Source organism: Neopsephotus bourkii, unplaced genomic scaffold (genome assembly GCF_033783945.1).
Source record: "Neopsephotus bourkii isolate Nb327-2 ecotype Australia unplaced genomic scaffold, CSIRO-AGI_Nbou_v1 NB_1600, whole genome shotgun sequence".
Classification (NCBI taxonomy): Eukaryota; Metazoa; Chordata; class Aves; order Psittaciformes; family Psittacidae; genus Neopsephotus; species Neopsephotus bourkii.
In genome coordinates, this window is record NW_026902076.1 from 4,043,701 (window position 1) to 4,069,460 (window position 25,760).

Sequence of the window (25,760 nt, forward strand, 5' to 3'; positions counted from 1 at the left end):
AGTGAGGTACTCAGAGAGTCCCTGCACCTTAAAAAAAAAAATAATCACCAATTAAATAAGCAGTATATAATTATTGTCCTTAAATTTAGGTAGAAATTGTGTGACATGGAGGTAGGGTAAGTTACACAAGTCCAATAGATCTGCTTCAGAGCCAGAAACAGTCACATCACAGCACAGTGCTTTCGCTAGCAGTCCATCCTCTTTTCTCCTTTTTCTTTTTTCTCTAAAACACTTTGCAGTTTAAAATCTCACCTATTGGTCTCATGGAGAGCTGAAATCATACATATATATCTGAAAAAGAAATGTGCTGTTGGGGCTCTGAGGTTGGAATGAGCTATAGAAGCCGTGTATAAATTTAAGGTAGGTGCTGTAAGAATGCATGATATGTTTTGGGGTCAGCTGATTGTCCATCCAGCCCCATATTCTGCCTCTGACACCGCTCTTAGATACTCTTTTGAAAGACCACAAAAGCTTTTGAAAGACCACTTTTTGCCATTCATCCTTCTTGTGTCCACACAGGCATTCACAGTTGTTGGATTAAGGATGTTAACGTGTACAAACAAGTCTTGTGTGGCTGTTCAAAGTGGTGAGGGTGCCATAGACGCTCAAGCTCTTGCCATGAGGATTGTGCTACTAGAAGTGGCATGAACCTCCAGAAGGCAGTTTTCACCACCTTAGACCAAACTCCTGTAAAAACATCCTCTGCTGAGGTTATTTTTCCCTCAGCCTTTACCTGCTACATAATTTCCTTCCAGCACTGGAGCTGACCTAAAACCAAAACTTTAAGGGACTCTGTTTTAGATTCAGAAGCAGAGATTGAAAAGCTCTTGCAGTTTGAAGGAGCTTGGATTTGAGATTGTGCTCCTGACACATCATTAATTTTAAGATTGTTTTCCCAGCAAGCCGAGGCTTTCCGTTCCCAGTTGAAGATCATTTACCATTGACTGCACGGTGAATTATAGTAGTGGAATGAGGCAGGGAAATATGTCGATATCAGATATAACAACGAGCAGTCAGTCAGATTTGAACCTGCGCCAATCTATACAACCCTAGCCTTGAAATTGTTAAAACAAAGAAGTTCATTACATTTAATGATCAAGTGTCCTTCAGATTTCTGAGGAGTTTATGTTAACCATTTATATTACTCAGCTTCAATATAAATGGCAAACTCCAGGAAAATCCTCTTAAAATTAAATTGGAAAGTTGAAGGTTTTTATATATCTATATAGTTATTTTGCTTCAAGGAAGTATCTGCTTTCCAGACATCTCTTCAAACAAATCATGTCTGAACAGAAAAAATAAACAAGGAATAGCTGAAACTACAAGGTTTTGCTGTGTGGAAAAGCAGTGAAAGGAGTTAAAAAAAAAGAAAAAATTAAGTTGAATTTCCTGAAAAACTGCCTTTGCTTATGCCATGTGGCTATCACATTGCTGTCTGCAAAGCAGGGCCTTAGCACAGTGCTTTGCTATAACAGGTTTTCCAAATTGAGTGGACTTGATGTACTTCACTGAAAATATTGGGGAGGATTTGAAGGGATGTGCTACAATTTCTGAGCCACTTCAGAGATAGTTTTCTGTTTTATCATGCAGTGCCCAAAACAAACTTTGGAGTTGAAAGTGCTTTGATTTTATCGATGTAAAGAAATAAAAATAGTTATTTATGAGGCATTCAGTGATGTCTTTATCAGCAGATATTAACTGGGAAAATGGTTTGTAAGTCCAAACACCAATGTGTAAAACTAGGTCTCCCTCTCTCACTTAATGCAATCCATCAGTGCTTCAGTAAAAAATAATCTGCATTTATCCTTAAAATAATTTCCTTATAGTGAGCTGTAGCGAATACATCAGAAGACATCATTAACTTCCGATAGTTATCCCAAACCATTTGGTTTTATGTTGTTGTAATTGAGGTGACTGTAGGTAATTGGGCCAACATCCAAATGTGACATTTTTGGATGGATGCTGATAAGATTAATGACATTTTCCTTCTTGGGTAGTATTTTCAGCACTGAAAACAGTACTGTGTAATGTTTGAACTGGATGACAACTTGGCATGCTTGCCAAGTGCTGACTGTAGAGTCTCCCAACCTCTGAAATCCACTTCCTAAGCTCTCAGACCTGAGTCTCGTACTTGCTGTCTGCTTACTGGTCCAGATCCTTAAGGACTGGTGTCACACACTGGTAAACCTAGCTGAGAGGCACAGAGAATTTGCAGCACAGCTCCTATATCTTTTAAAACTCTGATCACTGCTCCATTCATTTCCCCTAAAAAATAGTTATGGGCAGGGAAAAGCACAGAGCAAGGCTGGAAGGGTTGAGCCCTAGAGGAGCAGGTTGTGTTTCATTGCATTCTCATTCCTTACAGCACCATGTAGCACTGTGTGTATGTTCAGTCATCCCCACCTGTCAGTTAGACTGTTGATGCCCTAAATTTTTTTCTTATTAAAAAAAAAATTCTCCTTTCTTTTTTATTTTTTTTTAATTTTTTTTTTATTTATTTCCTAGACCCCAGGCAGGCGCAGTCATCCCCGCCATGGTCCTATGACCAGTCTTATCCATCCTACTTGAGCCAGATGACTTCACCATCCATTCATTCCACAACTCCCCTGTCCTCCACTCGAGGCACAGGACTTCCAGCCATTACCGATGTGCCCAGACGCCTCTCAGGTAAAGACTGTGTTTTGCCTAGAACAATTATGCAGATAGGAACAGGACTGGCAGAGGTTGCCTTCATGGCCTCAGACAAACCTTTATAAGAAGAGCACAGCTCAGTCGGTGTTAACAGTGTTACTGCATGGTGGGTGGGGGTCAGAATCCCTTTTTTTTCTGTGTTGCTCTGAACATGTATCATTTGAATGTCTTTAGGTCCATTCCAGATCAAACTATTTTTAAGTTGTGAACCTGATTCTATGAACGCATTTTCTTTTTTTTTCCCCTATAAGAGGATGTTTACTTGATTGTTTTAAAGTAGTTGTGATATTCTCTATTTTTTGGTGCTCTATGTTTGTAGTGTGTGTGCTGTTATGCATCCTGACAGAGAGGTGCCTTTATTTCAGTAGTTAAGGCGAAGGTGCTTTCTCCTGCATTTCAGTCCAGTAGCACAAGAAAGCCTATTTCCGTAGTCGATGTGTACTTAAGATACCTCTCAGAAGATAGCTGAGTCACTTAAGGGTAGAGATTGGACAAACTGTGCTTCGGAATGATGCAAGAGAGGGCAAATACATTTAGGAACATAGACAAGACAGCAGTGAGAACTGAGACTTTTTTTTTACCAAACCAATGTACATTTACATACTGTGCAATTCATCTCTAATGGTCTCAGTAATAAAACCATCTGTGTGAAGTAATCTGATTGCCCCAAAGTAAGATAGAGTCTGTCATGGCACACAGTCACCTTGTATATCATGCCAAAAATGAGGAACCTTAGGGGAGGGAGGCTCAGTATTAAAGCTCCAACCTTGCAAGTGTGGAAATATTAGCAGTGTATGCCAAAAAAGCATGTGTAATGTAAAGAAAGTCTTTATGATTCATTAATGAAAACCAAAGAATCAGTCTTATTACATCTATTTTTGCATGTTTGCAAGATACTATTATAATCTTGGATGCTGCTGCCATACACCTGTTTGACTCGCAGCCAGGTGAATTTCTTACTGTCGTGTTTTCCCGTTCCACCAAGCTTATAGCACTGGAAATGTTGATCCCTCCACTGAGCTGCATCACTGACAAGCTGAATTTCAGCCAGGAGGCCTGTAGGATTTGATTAGCGTAGACTCCTTGATTGCTTTCATCTTGGAAGGGGGAAGCTTTGTTTCTCAAACAAGCAGCTGGAAAATCCTCTGCAGTCCTAGTGCACCCTGCCTTCTCAGAGGTGCCAAGCTGAGGTTTGGCATCTCCATGTGGGCTGGGGGTTTGAGGTTGGTGGAGCAGGTTCCTGCTGGCTCTCTGTGCAATACGCTGACTTGGTTCAAAAAACTCGATTGGCTTGATGCTGAGGAAATGCTTTGTTTGGACTGAAACAGGTTCCCTTTGAGTCAGAGCCTCCTGATGGTCTGTGTTGTCAAATGGTTATTTTTTGCAGTTGTGCCCCCAGCAATACCTGCAGGAGAGGCTCGACTGGGACCTCAGCAGATGTACCACAGCATGCTTGCCCTGCAGCCCTTGCTTGTCTGTGTATTCAGACGTGAGTGCCTGGCATGTGGGCACAGGCAGAATGACTAAAAGACCTGGCTGTGTACATTATGTGGCCGAGGACTGAACTTTTCTGCTGTACTGGAAAGTTGGTTGCCTTTACGCTTCTTGCCCTCTATCTTCTGGGGGCTTGACTGAAGCCTCTGCAGTGCTCTTACCTTTTCCCAGCGTGGGGATCTTGCTTCCAGTTAGATTTAAGATTGAGCAAGGGGACTTTGAGCTTCCACAAGTGCCAGAGTTTGTCTGCAGTGTTTGCTGATGTTCAGAAATGCAGAGCAGCATTTTTGGAAGGAGGGTGAGTGCTGATGCTCAGGCTTCAGGAAGCACGTTGCAGCCCCAGCTGCAAGCGCTGCAGTTTGTCTCAGGGGTTTCTACCTAGCAATCTCACAGGGAGGGAGAGCAGGAGCTAACCTCCTTTGTGTTAAAGTAGAGAGAGAAATTCAAGTTTAAATCTGCCCCTTACAGCAACCAGTTTATCCCTCGCACAGGGAGAAATGCAAATTCCACTCAGTTACTTGATACATCTTTCAGGGGATAACAAACCTTTGATGAGGGGCGGAAATTACTGCTAAGAAACACTAAAATGTTAGAAAACTTTGGGCACCTTCACTGCATGAGGGAAAAATTAAGTTTTACAAGGCCTTGAATAAAAGCAAGCTATGCTTTCCAGTACAGTGGCAGAAATCTGGTTATCAAGGCTGTTAAAAGTATACAAGGTAATTTTAATGAATGCCATATTTACTGCTTGTTGCTTAACATCATGCAGGAGGAAAAATGGGTAAAACTACCCCTTAGGCCTTGGATGTCACACCTAGAGGCACAGGACTTCCTACCTGCCACAATTCCACATTACCCAGATTTCCACAGGCCTCAGTGGCTCTGCTTAGAGAACTGCTTAAGTTGTATTCACCCAGATATTGAAATGTACCATCTAATAAAGCCTTCTGTCCTTCAAAAGTGGTTTCTGGTAGTACTGTTAGTGGCAGCCCTTGAGAGATGTTTTTGATGGTACTCCCATGACCAGAAACACATCCATCTCATGTTTTTCCTCCCTGTCCTGGAGGAAAGGTTGCCTGTGTTTCAACCCCAGATAAGGCTGAGTATCAGAAGAGGTTTAGGGCTGTAGGACAGAAGGTGGCGGGGGACTGACATAGCAGTTCCCTGTCCCATGGGAGAGGGGAAAAGGGCAGCAGGCTGCAACCCTGAGGAGTTACTTGAGCAGGCTAGTGTAATGTGGCTGAACTGGTCGTGTCAGTGTCTAGACTGATTTCTTTGCACAACTGAAATGTTTGCATGCATGCTGCAGGCACGTGCAAATGAGTGCCACGGCTGTCAAACTTCCAAATACTCATCTTTTATTCTCCAGATAGGGATCAGCGCAATGCCATGTAGGTAATTAATGAGGTGTCACACATATTTGGTCAGTATTCAGCAGCAATAGCTGAAAAGCAAAGCAAAAAAAAAAAAAAGATTATCTGGCATCACTCATGGAACTTTTGAACCAGTGATCCCTCTGGTGCATAAGTCTCCTGTTCATATCAAGAATAAATAAAAACTAAGCTCACAAGGCCATGCAGTTGAGTTGCATTATTGCACCAACTCAAGTCATCAAAAGAGCAGGATTCCCCGTATTTTATTAATATCTGTCTGCTCAGACTTCCCCAGAAGACAGTGAAAGTTGGTGGCCTAGCAGATTAATATTCTTAATTAAATAATACTGTAATGGAAACCATGGGAACATAAGAACATGGTCATTTTAAAGAGAGTTTGCCTGAGGGACAGAGTGTTATTGCATGATTCATAGTGAATGCACTCAGTCTTTGTGTCCTATGCATAACCAAAGTGCATGTGGGATGGGGAGCATGAGTGTCTATTATGTAATTAATGTATATGATTCATATAAATGCACATCATATTTTTACATAAAACTTTGGCACATGCAAGGTGTTCAGAGAAGGGAGTACAGGATGGGTTGTTCCTGCAGTCACAAGAGGGGTGTTCTGCAGCAGGTAAATGAGGTATATATGTCCCCAGGGTAGACATCTATACCAGACTGTCACCCTCAGGTCCCTTTTGAGTCAATGGGGACAAACTGGCATTTGTAGGACGTGACCAGTCTGCAGATGAGTTGGACTGGTCCCTGGCAGTGCCTTGAAAGAGCCTGTTTGCCTCCACAGGCTCTAAAGCAAGCCTACATGAGTAGTTCAGGTACAGGCACGTCTCATCTGATAGTCTGCCTTTGGTGAAGTGATTTAGCTGTCCCATAAACATATCCATATCATTGCCTTTCTACACGTCAGTCCTGATTTAACCCTGCTGTGGTCTGCCTCGCCCTGACCTCTGCCTGCTCTGTGATTGCAGGGTTTGAGCTTGCATTTGATTTTGTTGAGAATTCTGAGAAGGGAGGTGGGAGGACAACTTCATCCCCTAAACTTCCTGGACCTCCTCACTGTTCTGCCTTAATGTTAGTCACTTGCTTTTGTTTCACCTTTGAGAGACTTTTGTGAGGTCAAGGTCTTAAGGTGCTGGAGGACCTGCCCTGCAGGTGTAACATGTACATGTTCAGTGCTGGCTGTGGAGGAGGCTGTCCTACACAACTGTTTGACAAATGCCCATATGACAGAGGAGAAAAATAAAACTGAATGGGAAGAGCAGGACAAATCACCAAACCTACTTTTCAAGCCTGCACACTTGCACACTTTGCAGATAGTTGTTGGTTGTGGATGCTGGCATAATGCCACCAAGCCCAAAAGTCCCCTCAGTGTGCAGGGTAGATTTTGCTGTCTTCATACTTACTGTGTCACTGAATAGGGACACGCTGGGCTCAGCCTCTAAATGAGAGAAGTTTGCAGACCCATCCCTCTGAACTAAAGTGGCCAGCAAGTAGTATCTTCAGCAATAAATTACACAGTGGAAGGGCCTGGGCTGTTAAATACAGGTACTGTTAAATTGTCAGTGAGGTTGGTTTTGAGTGGGGCTGGCCAGCATGGTCACAAACAGATCCCAGCTGTGGTTTGGGAGTGAGCAAAGCCCCAAACCTGTTCCCGTGAACAGCTCGGAGGCAGCCAACCTATTGTGGAGGCTTACAGGGTTTAATACTATAGCTGTGGCCAGACCATCCTGGTTGGGTGTAGAGCCAGAGAATGGGCCCTGACCCTGGGCCATTGTCTAGTTTGAGTGTAGCCAAACTTTCCCATTAATTCATCTCACTCTGTATATACCACATCTTTTTGGACCATCCTGGACCTTCATCAGGTACTGAATTTAAGAAACATTCTTGCTCTCCCAGTTCTCTGAGGGCTGGCAAGTGTAAATGCAACCCTGTGAATACCAGCCATGCCCTGATCAATGACAGTACTGTTCCTTTACGCAATTCAGTTTACATTCTTGTAAGCCTACAAATCTTAAAATAAAAACCCACATACACTGGAAGCAGCTCCAGCTGAACCTCTGGATTTAGTGCTTATATGTTAATGAGTGGCTCACAGTGATGGGCTGTTTTTTCTTGAGCTCCTGTACTAGTTGTCTTCTTGAGTTTCTAATTCTGAATGTGAATTACCTTGGATTTTGGTTACTGACACGGTATGCACAGGATCTTTATAATCAGGATTTTACCTTTTGGAGGAATTTGGTCTTTGATAAAATACTGCCTTCAAGAATGAAAAGATGATTATCTTCTTCTAAGGAGCTTAGAAAACTTTATGGCTACTAAGTAAAAATGGTGGTCATGCAAAGTAGCGACTCTTGCATCCCTTAATTTCTACTAACTTCATTAAATGTTGTGCGTAATAAGCACATTTCAGTACAGGACTCTTAACAGGAGAAGGCGTTAGCACTGTCTCCAAAATACAATTCTTTTGTTCTTTATGTCCTCTGGGAAACAGAGAAATGGTTAATACAGTGGCTGTTGCCAGCAACAGCCTTGGTGTTAGCAGATCCTGAAACGAATGAGCAGTTCACGCTTCAGCAATATTGTCTCAGGCTCTTGGCAAACCCAAGAAGCCAGCTCTGTTTCTGGTGTGCTCGCTACGCTGTGATGTTTTTCTTGGTGACTATAACAATTTTCACTCTGTCTTCATTTCTTTTTCTTTTTAATGGAAGCTGAAAGACTCAAGGTTGTCTCTGTCTCCATTTCTCCTAGCTAAATTTCAATGCTTTCCTGGTGAGGTGGCACTGAGTTAAGGCAAAGTAAAGAACCTGGGGGAGCTCAGGTCTTCAGAAACAGCCCGCTCATTTTGCTACCATCCCTAAACTTGTAACTTGTCTCTTTTTTAAAATTCATTATTTTTCAGTGGTGCTATTTATTTTGTTTACCACAGGCTGTCCATTTTTAGTCTCCTGCCCACTTGGTGCCACCTGGGAATCTCAGCACCTTGGCACTCGTCTGTGGGGTTTCAGTAGCAGCCTCTTTGCTGCTGTATGAATCTCTCATTGGAGTAATTGTCCAGAAGATGCGTTGCATGATCCCTACCTCAAGGATGAAGGCCAAATTTTTCTAGCGTGGGTGGCCTCAAATTAGGTACCTATACCCATATTTAGGTGGTAAAACAAGTGGGCTGATTTTCAGATGTTTGGATATTATAATGCCTGTCTTTAAGCCCTTTTCATTTACTTAAAATGGCTGGCAGGAGAGGAAATAAACAGGAAAAATGAAGGCAGAGGGAAGGAGCTTTATTCCTGAAATAAGGGATGTAAAAAAAATACCAAAAAGAAACAAGTGGAATGTTTTTAAATGGAATGAATTTGTTGCTGATACAGGCAGGAAATAGCGCACTCAAATATATGTGGATGTATAGATATATTTTTATCTGAGCTTTTTTTTTGCAATGTGTTTTATATTTAGGACACATATCAAGATTTGCATCTGTTTCCAGAACTTGCTGCTAACAGTTAGTAATGATGCCAAAACATACTTTAGTTCCAGCTTGAGACCAAATGATATTCAGGGCTTTTTTTTTTTATTACTAATTTAGGGTCTGATATTAATTAAGGAAATTTTCCATAAGTGCCAGGCCTTTTCTGAAGAACTCATTAAAATTATATTAACTTAAACCGGAATCACAGTCTGAGCATGCTTTGTAATGATTATTCTTACTGACTCTGCTGGGTTGTGTAAACAGAATGCTAATTGTTAATGGGGCAACTGGGCACTTGATTCCAGACTTTCAAAGGGCCAGATCTGGAGCCATTACCTAGATGTGTGTTCCCAATAAAGTCAGTAAGCTCCTAACAGGAAGGCTGTGGGACTGAGCACTTCGTTTCATCCGTATGCAAAGGCGTGCGATGATATCTCCATTCCCTTGGTGGAATCGCTGTTGATTTTCTACCTAGGATGGAGCCAGCAGTGGTGGCTGATGCAGGACCACATGTGTCTTAAATGGAGAGGGAATCTAACTAGCTCCATACATGACACTCTCTGGTATATGTAGGGTGGTAGGGATCATTTATATTTTGCCCTTAGGTCTCTGTGGCCTTCAGTCTTTATTGCACTGAATTTGGTTTGATTAATTGCACAAGTTGAATGTATGAAATGATTCTGTAAAATGTGGGAGAATTTGGTCCTTCTCAGATTGTGACAATGTTTGGTAGAAGATGGAAAGAAAGGTGTCTCATGCCTTCCAGGAGTTGTGTGGTTTAAAAGGCCCAGTTCTTACCGTGAAAAATACAATGTAAAAGGCAAAGTCTGCTGCTGGTAGAAATAGCTGGAATTGCCTTGACTTGTGGTGAAATTTCCTCACATTTCTAGCCATGCAGAATTTGACTGTGCTGAATCTGGTCAGGAAGGGAGTGTTGGAGCTTAGCAGAGCTTCACAACACCTTTTTGAAGTGGTTTAGTAATGGTTGTTGGCCCCATTTTACAGATGTCCAAATCTTCTTCCCCCTTGATGGATGTTTTAGCAGAAAAGGATCTGGTGTCACACCAGCTTGGCTGTCAGATTTAAAAGAGCATTAATATTGGTGAATACTGGACTGATACTGATGACCAAAAGGAAGGTAAGAGCCATGCAAGTGGTTCAGGCTTTCTGTGGCTGTACAGTGGTGTACAAAGAAAACAATGTAGGCAGCGAAGGGGAGGAAGATGAATGAGATAAAATGAAGATGCACACCTTCACGTGGCTTGTCAAAGATGTTATTAAGAAAGAACTATTTCATATGCATAAAGGGAGTGTATTTGGGGACGCTAATCTGGAAATCTCTTAATGTTTGTTTTTAGACTTAGAGAAGACTGAGGGTAGTGATCAAAGCAGGAGATGCCTTGATGAGCTTAGGACAGGTTCCCCCTGTCCGGAAGAGTGGTGTGCAGGCATTGCTGGGTTCCCTTGGGGGAAACCTGGCCCTGCACCTACACGATGCTCTGTGCTGCTTCTGAAACTCAAAGGAGTTTTTGTAGAAGTCAAAGATTTTTAACAATGGGGAAGATGCATTTATAAAGGCCAGGAAAAAATAATTTGATATAAGGATTTGATATAATTTTCCACAGGTAAATGGATTCATAGATTATTAATACAGTGAAGCACGTGTGGTCATCTACTTTCAGCGCAGCTGAAAGATTTCCCCAAATAAGCTCGCTCTCATTTGAACTTGAAGATAACCTTTGAGAAAAAAAAAACCTAAAGCAAAACTGAACAAAAAATCCAAAGCACCACATGAAAACTCAGTTGGTCCTCATTTAAAAATTTCCAGGGAAGCAAAATCACCACAACCTTTGGTTACAGACACTAATTAAGCTCTCTTTGGAAATGTGGGTCTTATTACTAGTCTGAATTTGTCTAACTTTAGTTTCCACTCATTTGAACTTGCTATAACTTTGTCTGCCAGATTGCAGCGCCGATTTTTATTTCTGAGGTTTGCGTGGGTTTCTGTGGGGTGACAGATACAACAAGGAGGTGGGTGAGAATGGAGGTTGCTGTGGTGGGTCTCAGGGAGGTGGTGGAAGCCATATGGATGTTGTAGGGTGCAGAACTGGTTGAACTTGCAAGGAGGCTGGAGGGGCATCGTGCAAAAGTATTTCGGTCGCTTAAGTTTTCTGTGGGTTCATTATGATCCCTCAAATAGCAGACGTTCCCGTCCCTAATTAGCCAAACTCCTATAGAATCTGCTGAAAAGGAATTATTTTTGGTTGACTTACTAGTGGGACTCTACTTATCCAACCTACCTGGAAAAAACAGACTGAGAAAGCATTTTTCACTGACTTTGTAGGCTTCTGCAATCCCTTTAGGAATTTTTCTTGTTATGTATTTGCCCAATTGTAATGTCCCCCATTTTTCTAAATATTAAGAAAAAGAATTTAATTACTCACACACTACCCTAGATGGAGATTCTGGAATAAGACAACAGGACATGCATTCTCTCCTAGCTTTCAGAGACTGTTTAACCTTTAATTGTAAGAAATTCAGCTATAAGGGGATTTTTTCCTTCAGGTTTAGTTAGTTTTTGCATTGTCAAAAGCAAAGAGAAGCCTGCAGCTCAGGCTGCGGCCCCCAGCCAAAGCAGCCTCTTTGCTCTTCACATTCATAATTATTCCACAGGCAAATTTGCAAATAGAGAGCTGGGACTGCATTAAGCCCTTGGTATTACAAGGACCAGGTGATGCTCTCACTGCATGAAAAAGTTTAGTTCTGGAAAAAAAGGCATTATACATTTAACACAGGGGTGTTTGTGTCACTTTAAGGGAGCTTGTGGAGGAGAGGAGTCACTGTTCGGCATCTTCTGCCCTGTCTGAGCCATGTCACCTCCAAGCTTCCTAGTCATTATTCCCAAAGTTCTCTCTAACCACCCATTTGACCTTTTATCCTGCAGTAGCTGTGAATGTTTGCTGTAATATGTTATTCTGTAATATAGAAGTACTGTGTGTAGACAGATGGTGAAAGCCTCTTTGGGCTCTTGTGAGAAAGAGGAGCAACCGTGCTGAGAGAAAGAGGAGCACCAGAAAACAACAGCCTGGAGGACTTAGAAATAAGGATGAATTCTGAAAGCAAAATGGAAGTGGTGCGGCATCTCGTATCGGTCTTTCTGCCTCTTAACATCACATTTTTGTGGTGGTGAAAAGTATGCTTGCATTAAGAGTGGTACCCACAAAACCTCTTTCATTTAGCTGAGATGAAGAGTCCTTACACAAGCTCTAGTGATGCCACATGCATGGTTTCCATTTATTATTTTTAATGGTTAATTGGGCTGTTGCTGTCTGATCCATAGGCATTAGTGCTTTTTTATGCCCTTTTCTGTTAAACAAGCACTGTCTAAAATTGGTAGAATAGTATGAAGCTGGCAGCTAAAGGTACGTCCACATTGTTTTGGTTTATATAATTAAGTTCCACAATGGGCTTGCTTGGAAAACAGCACTGCAGCACATGTACAGGACCAGATCTGTAAGGCCCACCATTTTTAGGTGACAGATGTCTGTAAAATCACAGTTTTCTGTGTTTAGTTCTATGGTGAAATTATGTTTTGTGTTGAAAGCAAAACCTGGGATTGAAAGATTTCCACTAACTAGAGATCAGTCCTCTCAGAAGACTTCACATGAGGTTTGGACTTCAGCTGGAGCACCCAAGTTTGGCTATGGCAGGCGATGTGGTTCAGTGATCAAAGTAATGGTTGTATTTGTGAATAGCTAATGGGCTTTTGCTGGAGTTGCCACTGACCACAGAATAGGCAGTGGCTACTAATATTGTTTGTATTGTGGTAGTGTTTGGAAGTCCAATCCCGTTGTGCTAAGGACTACAATTAGAGGAGGGGAAAAAAGAGAGGTCAGCCTTGTCCTCTATGAATTTGCTCTCTTAAATACAGTACAACTGGTTACAAGATATACAGCAGAATAGAAGAGGGAACTGAGGAAACACCAAGAGAGACAGTGAGGACTTAGCAGTGGCTGCAGCTGGGTAATAGTGAGCATGGCTTAGAGGGAATGCAGGGATGTTTGGAGGAGGGTACTGAGATAGCTCTGTGGCTCTTCATCTCCTCCCAGGCTTCAGGGGAAATAGGAAAGAAACCACAAGGCTGCTTGTTAGAGCCTGTAATAAGAGGCAAGCCACAATGGTCATCATCATCACTGAAAAAGGTGAACGGGGCAGAAGATAAACCCCACCAGGTCAGACCAAAGGTCCATCCAGCACACATCAGCTTCTTGTCATTGCCAAAAGCGGTCATTCGGTTCCCCTGGAGTGTAAGACCAGAACATAGATATTCCCAAGCTGTTGGGGTTTCCAAAGCTGGAGGCTTAGCTGGATCACTGTATTTAACAGCTGTTGATAGAGTTCTGTCAATCTACTTACCTACTACATAGATAGGAATAACCCCAGAGGAACTAGATCGATTCTTCTGTAGTCATACAGGACTGACAGAAACCTCATGAGATCATATGATCTGTACCTTTCTGCACAGAAATAGGATCAGACGTCTGTAGATCATTCCTGTTAAGTGTAGCCAACTACTTATGTGTATTGCTGCCACTGAAAACAAAAATAAAACCATGTTTCAATGAAGGAAAAATCCCAGCCAAAAAAACTTGATTAAGATTGAAATAGATAATTTTGGTGCAGTTCAATGATTTTTAGAAAATAAAAATGAAGTCAAAGCTAACATTACATACATGAGTAAATGCCTGAGAACTGATGGGGCTTTATGAATATGTGGAAATATCACTGGGCTTCTAAATGAGACAGTTGACCATAAAGTCGCAGTTACCACTGCAGCATAGTGAATAGACATAGAGTTGTGTAGGGTTTGTCAGCACTGACAGAGGGAATGCACAGAGAGGAACTTCATTGGGAAAGAGCATAAGGATTTAGGTAGCCTCTAGGGTGCAGCTTGCAGAGCCTGGGATTTGGACTAGGGAGCGAGGGCTGAAAATTAGAACTTCTGCAAAGGTTTGCCAAATAGGAAGGGAAGCAAGTGCCTCAGAAACAGCAGGAGGGCTGCTGACCCAAAATCTCTGCAACATAAGCCTGAGATGGAATGGGTCTTTGGAAGAGGCATCTCACAGGAGCTCCTCGGAGGAAGTCCCCGGGAACTGTGATGTGGATGCTGGCATGGCTTGAGGAGCCACAGAGGAATCCTGGCAGTAGGAAAAAGGCACCTCTCTTCCCCCTTTCTTCCCTCATCCTCTCTCAAATATCTCCCTCTAAAGGGATTTTTTTGTTTGTTTTTGTTTTCATTTTAATTCCTGCTAGACGCCAACCCATGATGCAGGGGTTTTTTTGATGGTTGAAAAGGAGCTTAGCGGAGGATCTAAGTACCATTGGAGCCTAATTAGGAGCCACTGTATTAGATTCCAAAATTAGATAGGAAGCTGGGTTTAAGGGTAGTCCAAACCCAACCAGTTCCTAGTTTGGCCTGGCCCACGTAGGTGGGCGAGACTGGTTTGAAGCTGTTTTGAGGACAGGCTGCTTGCCCATGGAGGAAGCCATTCCAGCCACAGTGGAGCTGGAGCACGGTGCCTGATCCTCAGCTGGGCCAGCTTCTGCTCTCACCAGTCTGCTCTGCAGATGCGCTGGAGGGGGTTCAGTTTAAAGCAATTCTCAGGCAGATGAAGACAACTGAAGGCAATAATACAGGCTTTTTTATTTCAGATACCAGGATTGTGTATGAAAGTTTATTTTAAGCCAAGTTCTGTTCACTCTCTCTGATTTCCACCTTTTCTGTGTCTTCACTGGTTGAAGGGCTTACAAAAAATGTCTGATGGGTTTTGGCTTTAATGTTCATAACCTTATAACATCTTCCAGCAAAGGATTCACAGCATTTTCCGAGCTGCGCTACTGACCTTTGTCACTTAGCTAATACGAAGTATTAAAATATCCATCTTATAGCAAGCAAAATTTAGCCAGGAAAATCAAATTATATGCCCAAATTCACAAAACAAATCAGTAGCAAGAGCCAGAAAGCAATGCATCACATTTACCCTTTTAATAGCTTTAATGGGTAAGCTGGCCTTCTAAACTCCCAAATAACACATGCTTTTTTTTGCCAGTGTGCCATTATCCTGTGCAATATCTCCATGACACACTTATTTGTTACCAGCCCTGTTAGAAGTTGCCCAAGCTGTCTTTTGAAATAAAGCAAATCCAGAGACTGGTCTGGTTATCCGAACTTAACTACAGACTTAGTTATACTTTGGTAGGAGTGTGCATTTCTACAGCCTATGGCAGGCACAAGGCAGTGAGACTTAACTCAATCCTCTGCTACAGATTGTAGTATCTCAGATGAGATGCTACCATGAGCAGTGGCCATTCAGGTTACTGTTACTGTGGTTTATCTGAGATGTGGTAACTTAGATTTTAAGTTTAGAGCATCAGTAGTGATTTGAGCTGCTAGTGGTACAGCCTAAGTTTCCATACAGTAAACAGCCTAAAGCATGTTTATGATGTGAGCTACTACAGACCAAAGTCTGTTTCTCTTTCTCATCACCAGTTTCCTGGGAGGATAAAAACCATATTCAGATTTTACGCTATGGAGAAGAAGCATTTATTTAGAGGTGTTCAGAGTTGGGCTGGTTTAAGCTTCAGCTCAGCTGATGAATGGAGATGCTGTGTGGACAAGCTTATAACAGATTGAAATGTAACTTAACAGTAGTTTGCCTTAACTTAGTAAGAAACTCAGGTCTGAAATGAATAAAAAGAAATATATGAAAGGCTTTACTCTGCTTTTACTAAGTAAGATTGAAAATCATGTATTGTTAAAGTGGTGCAATGCTGAATATAAAATGGGATACAGTTCCTCTATCCCTGCTATACAACTGTGTTTAGCTCTTGGCATCCTGCTGAATTTGATGGGAATTTGGTATCTAAACAGGCATTGAGAGCCTAAATGTATGTACTGAAACCTCTGTAGGTCTTTTCACTGGTCAGGATTTTTCACTCTTGCATATAAGAGCAGCAGCTGTAGTGAAAACAGCCCAGGAGTTGTGTACAAAGGTTTCCTCTGTCTCCCCAAAACTGGGCGCAGACATATTGCATGGTGGTGAGACCTGCTCTTGTGAAGAGCCACAACTTTGCTCCTGTGACACTGAGGATTGGGATGTCCTGAGCTGCTCCTGCTCTGCCCCAGGAGATGGGGGTAGTGGTTCAGCTTGGTGTTCACCCACACATTCCCCCCAGGGATCCTTCGCACCATGAGCCTCCTGAAATTCCTTTGGCTGGTGGGTCTTGAGTCGTGATGACGTTTGACCATTTTATCAGAGCCTGGTGTTTACCGCTGTTCATGTTATTTGGGGGAAACGTGTTCTCATTGTAAAGGAAAAAATTGGCCATCACTGCATGAGTTATTTTCCACTGTTTTCACTCCAACAGTGTTATTTTGTCTGCTGCTAAAATCCTTAACCTAAGATGGAAATGCTTCCCTGGTATCTCCCCTTTCCTATCTCCAATAGCCAGAAGCTGTCCATGGGCTAAGCACCCTCATGCCCTTCGGAGCGGCTGCTCTTGCGTGGTCCGTTCCAGCTCCTGCTCCGGATACAAGCAGCCGCATTCAGCTGCCTCCCCACAGGACGAGGTGTGTCTGTTTACCCTCTGGGGACACAGAACTTCATGTTGGAGAGGAGGAAAAAAAACCCAATAGCATGGCCCTGGACATAGGCAGGGCCTGAGGCTGAAAATGTCCGTTAAAGGGAAGAGTTATTTTAGAGGCAAAACGTGTGTTTTTAATTGTTTAGATTGGGGGGTTTCATGTTTTATGGATGTCGGGGGGCTGGGGAGGTGCCTTTTTTTCGTCAGTGTACAAAACTGTTTAGGAAAACCAGAATGGGACTGTCTGCATTTGTGAATTTCAGTTTTTTTGGCCAGAAGCGTAACAATTTGTACAGTTTGAGTTTTCTCTGGAAAAAAGAAGAAAAAAATAGTGTTTAAAGAACAAGGCCCGGGTAACCAAAATATGTTTGTTTTTGTTTAAGTCACTCAGTAGAGAAATCGTCTCTTGTCTATTGTTAAGAGAGAGGTTTAAATCAAAGGCAAATTCTACATATTCTAAAATATACAGACAACTCTTTGAAAGCAAAGCCAAGCAAAACTTTAAAAGAGACCTTCTCCCTGATGCAGAAGTTTTCAGTTAGTTTACTGTGCTGAGGCTTGAGTGGAAAGAAACTGCCTGAGAAACAAATCGCAAATCCCCATTTCGGAGGCGGAAGTTGGGGAGAGCATCGTATTAATAGCACATGAGACCGTTCCACAGAGCTCTTCGTCCAGGGCTTTTCCAGCAGCAGCAAGGAAAAGCCTTTGCAGTTTGTGGGGATTTTTGTGTTCAGATCTAGCTGTTGAAGGTTTAAGTGAGCTGCAAAGAGAGGAAGTGGAGGGCCTGATCCTCTCGTGTTGGGTGGTCCCTCGTGCTGCAAATAACCCTATTGAAAACAGAGGGACTATTTGTGGAGTCATTTGTTTGTCAGGAAAAGTAGGGTTTGTAGGATACATCCCCAGTTAGCAGCCAAATCCCTGTTTTTTTTTCTCATGATAAAAACACGGCTAGCTGTCATAGAGATGCACGTAGCATCTCTTCAGTTCCCGTTTGAACTTGTGCCACTTGCTCCATGCTTCCTCCGGCTTCCTCGGCCATGCAGAAATTATTCCAGCGCCATGCTACCTCAGATGATCTGGCTGCTTCCCTCCTGCTCAGGGCTGGTGCGACCTCCAGCCCTTTGCTGTGCTGTTTGGGGTTGCCTTGGGCTGTGCACTCCCTGGCTCCTGCTCACTGATTACCCATCAGGGAGGGCACGTGGGGGATTGCACTTGACCTTTGGCTCCTGGCCGCTGGAGCACATTAGAGAGATGATACCCACTCCTTGCCTGACATCACTGCCTAACACCCAACACATCATCCCCGCCATAAATCTGGCTTTTAATATCACCCTGGTACAGCAGACCCCATCCAAAGGATGTCCTCTCCCAAATCTACCCTGTCTTGGGAGATTCACTTACTAAACAGTGTGTCACCAAGCTGCAGGTTTTGGAAAAGCTTTTAGTTGCCCTCACATGTTATCATACTGCGATGCCCTGCCCAAATGGGCATTGGTGTAGGCAGGGCAAGCTCAGTGTGCTCAGCGTCCTCCTGAATAACAGGAGGGCTTTCAGGGAGCCACAGGAGCGCTGATAGCAGCTCCGTTACTTGCGGGAGGGATGAATGCTGTTGTTATTTGGGGGGGTTTGTGGCTGTTTTGGTAGCCATAAGTCATTAGTGGTTTTGAATTTCTTCTTTCTTTCCTCCCCCTTGAAACTGAAATAAGGGCTGAAAGGGTAGATTTGTCCTTTTTTTTTTTTTTTTTCTTTTTCTTTTGCCCCCCCCCCCTTTTTTGGCTAATCTGAGGCACACTGCCACATCTGAAGCCACTTGGCTTATTATGGATTTCATGGAAACTGATTCCCTGAAAGTGTTTCCATATGTGTGTTCCCAATATATCCCATCCTTTTCTAAATGGGAGTACAAACTCGCACACGAGCTGGAAATGGCTTCAGGATGTGACAGAGAAGTCATATGACTGGAGTGGCACTGTGTGTGGCCCTTTCTGAAAGACACGGTGTCCTGTGTGCTGGCTCCCATCCTACAGTAGATCCAGTTTCAAAGAATATCTTCCTTCCCGGCTTCCTAAAGTCTCTTAATCAAGAACCAGCAAGGAATCCTCTGTCCTCAGGAGGGACGTGTGTTAGCTGTATGAGATTGGAAAGGAAAATTTGTATGGGGAGGAAAAATGAGGGGTTTAAAGGGTGAAATTACAGAGCAGTGCCAAGGGCTTCCCCCCCTCCCCAAACGTAGTTTCTTTGTGTCTGCTTGAGGATCGGATGGTATTTCTGAGTCGCTGCTAGCATGCAGTGGAAAAGTACAATTCATGACAACATTGGAAACAAATATTTATACTGGGTAGTTAAGGCACATTTTCTGCAAAAAAAAAAAAATGGTACTAAAGTAGACTGCTAGCCCCAATGTATCTTCCCATTCACTGGATTTACGCAAGGCTCTTGTACTATCCTCACCATCGCCATGCATGCGTTGCGGCTCTCAGCCCTGTGGTTTCACCCCCTTGCTGTATACAATGCTGCTGAGGTTGCTATCCAAGAAAAGCCTCAAATGTTCCTTCTGCTGCATTTTGGATGGTGTAAAACAGCGGGGGCTGAAATTCAGGCAGGAAAAACCGGGGAAAACTGAAGTGAGATCTGTATGTGCCTGTGTGCATTGTTTGTGCCACATGGTTTTGCAGGGCTGCTGGACTTACTTCCAATAAATGTTATTTACCTTTTGTTTCCAGTGTAGTACATAGATGGCCTGAGATTTTAAACAAGCAGGGGGATTTTGATATACTACCAGTTCCCTTTCACCCAAATCAGCTGTGACAGCTCCAGACTGAAGTCACTAAGATGACATAGCAAAGACCAAGAAGTTCAGGGTCTCCCCATCATACCAGGTCCATGGTGTGGCAGGTCACAGTGACTAGCCAAGGACGTGTTTCTGTAATATAACCATTTGTCCCCCTCCTGTGGTTCTTATTAGAAAGGTTTTAAGTCGTATGTAAGTGAAGCTTCACAAGAAGCAACATGTATAAATAAGACAGTGATGGCTGATGCTTCCATAGCTCCATTTCTGCTCCCAGCAGTCCATCTAGGAGGGCTTTGTTGTTGCTTTCTTCCACACGTGAGAGGAGTTTGTACCCATTGATGCTCGTAATTTAAGATGAGCTACCTCTTGAGGTGCAGCCAGCAACCACCTGTGTTTAAATGCATAGTGTCACCCGGCAAGACTTGGATGCCTGAATAAAATCACCTTCTTCCAGCACAGTTCATTCAGCAGGAAAGTCCTTTGAGGTAGGAGGGTAGGTAATGATGGAGTCTGGACTGAAGAAGTGCAAAGAGACCCCAACTTTGCTGTTAAGCAATGTAACAGCTCTGCTTGGGAAACACTCTCCTTTATTTGCACGAGTGCTACTTTAATGGTTGCTGCTAACTATGTTATTTATGGGGTGTTTCTCCCAGCAAAGAGCTAAGGTGCTGCACCATAAATTCAGTGAAAATATCTATCTGCAAATTAATCCATGGTATTTTAGGTGCCAAAGCCCTGTTACCTAAATACCAGAAGGCACAAGCGTGCTGTTTACCCTGTGAACTGGGGTACTGAGGGATGGGGAGAAGAGTTGTGCTAGAATTAGGTTTCTCTCCTCTTACAAATGAGGCTCTGAAGGGGTTAAAATGTTCCTTCCTCCCTCTGACTTTTGTGAGACTGCTGTGCTTAATAATGTTGCAGTTTAAATGGTCCCAACGAGGCCTTGAAGTTAACACCTTGTTGAGGTGAAGGAAAGAGGGGGGGGGGGGAGTTCACACATTTTCTGCTGCTATTGTTTGCCAAGAGACCTGCATAGGGTAAGCTGGGGAAAAAAAATGAAGGGAAAAACCAAACAAAAAAAGATGTGAAAATGCTTCCCTCCCCCCATTTGTTTATCTATCTATCTATCTATCTGAATTAAAGAGAGGAAACTGGCACTTGAAAACTTAGCACAAAAGTGAACCAGGGAGGGATAAGCCCTGTTCCTTACTTCTGCTGCAGGACCCTCACCCCATGCTTGGTAGTGGATGCAAGGAGTGTCCCTGAGCTCCAGCATGAAAATGAGCACTGGCATAGGTTCCAGGACCAGGACCTAACAGCTACAGCAGGGAGCAGATACATAGGAGGTGGTTTGGGATCCCTGGGAATCTCAGTCCCAGGCTCCATCCTGCAGTGGCATCCAGAGGGAAGGTGGTACAGGACCTTTGTGGAGTCAAAAGCTCTCCTGGAAGGAGGCAGGAGAAGGGTCATGCTATGTATGATTCATTAAACACTTATTAGCAGGGGCAGGTGCCAGGAATTTAACAAAATGAAGAGGAAAGTAGCACTCTCTCCTTGATACAGAATGATGTTTGAGGGAAACCAGAGATCCAGCTGATAAGTATTCATTCCCCCCATCCAGATGCATTGCAAAGAATCCTTATGATTGCAAAACTCAGTGCTCAGAAATTGGGAAATCTCAGTACTTACATTGCCTGTGCAACTTTAAATCAGCCTCATTCTGCTTATGCATTATATTACAGATTTTAATTACAGGATCACATGGTATTTTTCCCACGGGATTCCTGTCTCATTCAGTGCACAGGATGGACAGTGCTAACTTAATGAGCATCTCTTCAATATTTTGTTTTCTTGTTCTTTGCATTTCCTCAGGCCTTTCTTATTGCAGAGCATTAAATTCTTCTCTGAAGAAGAAATTCTTAATTTCGTGATGAGCTTTGCTCTAATATTTCTGCCATAGCATTTGTGTACAGTTTGTTGCAGTACAGAATTCCCAAGGAAGAAAGAACCCACTTTATAGCGAGTACTGGAACTGACCCTAAAGTCTTGTGTAATTCAGTGCACCTTCTTTGTGTCACCTACAGCATGGTGAGGTTTTTTTCTGTCTTTAGCTTTATGTTCAGACCTGTGATCCTGTTGGCTTTAGCTGCAGCTGTGAATATTTAGCACACATGCAAATCAGGAGCCAACATCTTGGCTGGGCACAGAATACGGGAGAAGTAAAAATGTGATTTGGAGAGATTTGAACTCAGTCACGTACGAGCCATGTGGCAGAAACGCATATAAAATCCAGTTTGCTCAGGAAATAACTGGGTCCCCCTCGCCTTGTTCACTTCACCCCTTCTGCTTCCTTGCAGTAGAGGATTTGGGGGATATATAGACAATGGTGTTTTCTATTGCTCAACTCTGTTACATCTCCAGAGAGGGTCAGCTTGTGTGCTGACTGAAGAGGGTTTGTATAAAAGGAATGGCATCTTCTCCTGTAATTGAATGATGTATCATAGTGCATATGGAGAAGTAACTTGAATGCTGGTATTTCCTAACTAGCTTTCCCACTCCTCACATGGTAACCTTAATAATATCCTTTTGTTTGTCTGTAGTTGTGTTTATAGTTTCTCAGATTTCTAAAAAAAGCAAACCCCAAGTCACCCCGCCTTCCCAAATTTTTCCTTTGCAATATCACACAAACATTCACGTGGACTCCTTCTACTCGGACTTCTGCCACTCCAGTGAATGGAGCCATCAATGGACTGATTCCCTATCAGGACTGGCACAGGGATGGGTGGGAATGTCCCCTTATTTCAGCAATATTTGCAGAAAAAATCCAGGACTTGGGACTCCTGGATTTCATTCCAGTCTCTGGACAAGTGTCTTTGTAGGGGCACAGACTCTTCTGCCCATTTTTAGTCAGAATCCTTAAGAATTGTTCATATTTGGCTGCATTTTCATGGCAACATCTCTTCACACAAAAAGCCACTCCTATTCCAAAGTTCAAGTTCTCACTTCAAAGCATGGAACTGGTACAGCTTTTCAAAGGAAGGCTCCTCCAAGTTTAAGATTAGTAAAACAATATATTTTTCCCAGCAGAAGAGTTTCAGCTGAAATTTTAAAAACAAATAAATGCATAAATCACAATTTAGCCTGAGACAGACGCCCAGCATGGACAATTTCAGCCAGAACATTTAAAGTCTGGCAAAGCTGTAAGAGACTTGAAATCGTCTCATCATGTGAAGTGTGTGGCATACTTCATACGAGGCGATGTTATCAGCTGTAAGTAATCCAAGCTGCACATATAATTCATAGACGTAGCTTGTAGGGAAGGAAAAAAAGAGTTTTAATAGATCAATTAGTGCTACGTTCCAGCCTGAATCAAGCTGTTGAACAAACCCCCACAAAATCTAGTACTTACTTCAGCAAACGTCTTAACACTGAAGTTCTCCAAAACACAAGTGAATCATTTAGGTAAATGTATTTAACCATACGTAGTTGAATTTCCTTGAGACAGACTTTTCAGTGACTTGAATATAGCCCTACTCTTTTTCCTTGCATCCGATGATTTTGCATGGACTTGATGCGCTAAAATTTCCTGTCAGACCTATACAGTTAGCCAAGGGAACATGTTTTTTGGGCAGTGACCTTGCAGCATAAAATGACAAAGCAAATTGCTGTATTTGTAAGTTATAAAATTATCCTATAACTCTTTAAAGTAGATGTCAGCTTGCTATGCTCACAAGGAGTTAATCTATCCACGGTACGTTATGATCTTTAATAACTGGAAGTGATTGGCCAAAGTGCTGTAAACCTGGCAGAAATTTGTTGCCTTATTTTCTGCAAACCACAAGCACAGCTTATTAATTGAGAAGTGAACATTAACTGGCATTAGCTAGCATCTGTAAAATGAAAAAGAGAAATAGCCAGGGTGTACATCCAGCTGTAAATGGTGGAGCTGCAAAGCTGCAACAGGTAAAATTGTTTTTTAAGCATGAATGCAAAACCATTTTAGTCGGCTGCTGGCAAATGCCCAAGTCTAGAGTTTTTAATGAGGCTTCTGCATCAAAATAAGTGAAACCACATGGAATTTTAATTGTTCTTATGCTAAATATGAAACACACTGGAGCAGTATTCTTGAATCTAGGATGTTAGCATATATATTGGATATTAACATGACCACTTTTCTGTTCTAAACGTATAGCTCTCAGGAAACTAGAGTGCCAGGTTGTGTTGGAGATAGAGAGGAATCAGCTTGGAAGAATTAAAAACAATTTAACCTGGACTCTTTCATAAGTAAAGGGATTTTGAAAAAATTTGCTTTGTTTTTTGGTATTGTCAGGCACTGTTAGCTGATCAGACTGTTGGAAAAGATCACTTGCTGTGCTGGTAGCCGTGTTTCTCTTTCTGATGGCAGAAAATAAAGTTTCTTCACAGAGGTTTGGTTTCACAATCTTGCGGCCACAATGTAGGGCAGAGGATCTGTGCTTCACCCATTTAATACAAGCTATCACGAGAGTGGGAATTCACAGATGCAAATTGTTTTCTTGCTCTGACGGGGGGGGAAATTAACATAAATCTTTAATCCTGCTGGGGAGAGGAATAAATAAATTATTTACTTGTACTGTCATGTTGCTGTATTGCTGATCAACATCACTATTTGTGTACACCTAGATATACAAAGATGGGTGCTGTACCCAGAAAAGCTATTTATTTTCCCAGTCCAGCAAAGAGCTAAATGTATACAAATGCGTATGCCTCTGGTGTTTCCAAGTTAGAACCAAAATCAGCTTTAATGCAGGAGGTAACACGGAGGAAAAGGAAAATGCATCAGTGAGATTGTGTAGTGGTGAGCTCGGAAAGAAGCTGACATTTAGAGGTGATTTTTCATTAAGTTACTTAGAAAGGAGACTTTAAAGCAGGCAACACAGAAAAATCCTGATCTCCAAAAATATCTTTATGTAATGGAGATATGGAATGCTGTGAACAAATAGCGGCTTGTGCAGGGAGCTGGGGAGATAGCAAAAGGCATTTGGGCAAAAGTGGGGGTGGAGAAGTGAGTGTGCAGGAGCCATGCAGACACAGCCATGAGTGAGATAAGAAACGGTTATGGTTATTTGGCCTTTGGGTAAATAGGATTGTGCTTTACAAGCAACAGTAAAAACAAGTGTGGATTTACTAGGGGATGTAAGGAGGTCTGTAGCCCCACATTAGAAATGCCTACGTGTGGTGTGCACATTCCCAGTCATTGAACACATACGTGTTCTCTTGGCAGCGCCCCATACAGGTAATATTTGGATTTAGCCCTGAAAGGGAGATTGCCCTTTAATGTGTAACCTGTGTGCATAGTTTGTTATTAAGAAAAAAAAAAAAAAAGCTATTGATTGCAAAGAAATCAAATATGCTGATGTTCTTCTACACCCTTACACTCCTACCAGCTCTACCTTTGATTATGAAGGTCTTGTTTAGCTTCTGTCAGGGTAAACTGAGAGCAACTCTGTTCATGCTGGGAGAGTTGCAGTAACAATAAAAGGAAAAAAAAAAAGAAAAGCAGCATAAGCATAGCAGATTGAAACTCAGTATTTTGAGCAGCTGGGGAAATTATGTTCTAACCTTATATTTCCAGATACATATCAGACCTGTTCACAATATAAAGGATAGTGTTCCAAAATTAAAGCTTTGAATCTGGGTGGTATCGCCTCTGGCTATTGTTTGCAGTTGGGAATGAAAGAAGTTGCATCAAGTAGTAGTGTTTGCTGTAAAGGTACAAGTTATATTACATTCCATGGAGCTGTGGTTGAAGGGGTTGTTGGTGGAGACAGACCCATTCACCCGTAGGTCACTGATTCAGTTCCAGATAAAAATAATAGTAATCATATTGTCATCAAAGTTAAAAATGGGCTTTTACTGCCCATTTAAGCCTCTGTCTTCAGTATATTTTGATTGTAATCCCCAGTTTTCAGGCTGCATGATAGGGACGCTTGGCTGGCTGTGGCCCAGGTTCTCCAGCCTGAAGCCTAGTTATGCTTGAGCTTTGCCCCTCTGCTGCTTTTAGATTTTGTTGAAAGCATGGGTTAAATGGGCTGGTAGGATAGAGAGAATAGTGGTCTAAACCACCAAGTGTGTCACACAAGGTGGCAGGGTTTTTTGAGTCTGTGGCTTACGGTCGCAACCACCATTGTCTATGCTGTAGGAGAGCAAGGGCAGAAGGGCTGGAGAGACCTTCTTTCTACAGAGCAGTGGCAGCAAGTCAGGTACAAAGCCTCCCTGCAAGGAAAAGCATTACTTCGTCT

General features: G+C 42.6%; 1 protein-coding gene across 5 annotated transcripts in view; it reads left to right on the top strand.

Annotated features, from left to right (window-relative positions):
• Positions 1–25,760, top strand: part of RUNX2 (RUNX family transcription factor 2) — a 160,839-nt gene that overhangs the window by 59,557 nt on the left and 75,522 nt on the right. For 4 of the 5 annotated variants that reach the window (XM_061372264.1, XM_061372265.1, XM_061372266.1 and 1 more), the window contains one exon: positions 2,506–2,667. The exons of the other annotated variant lie outside the window; for it this stretch is intronic. In XM_061372264.1, coding sequence (XP_061228248.1) covers positions 2,506–2,667 — 162 coding nt within the window. The remainder of the gene's footprint in view (positions 1–2,505; positions 2,668–25,760) is intronic. 5 annotated transcript variants of the gene reach the window in all.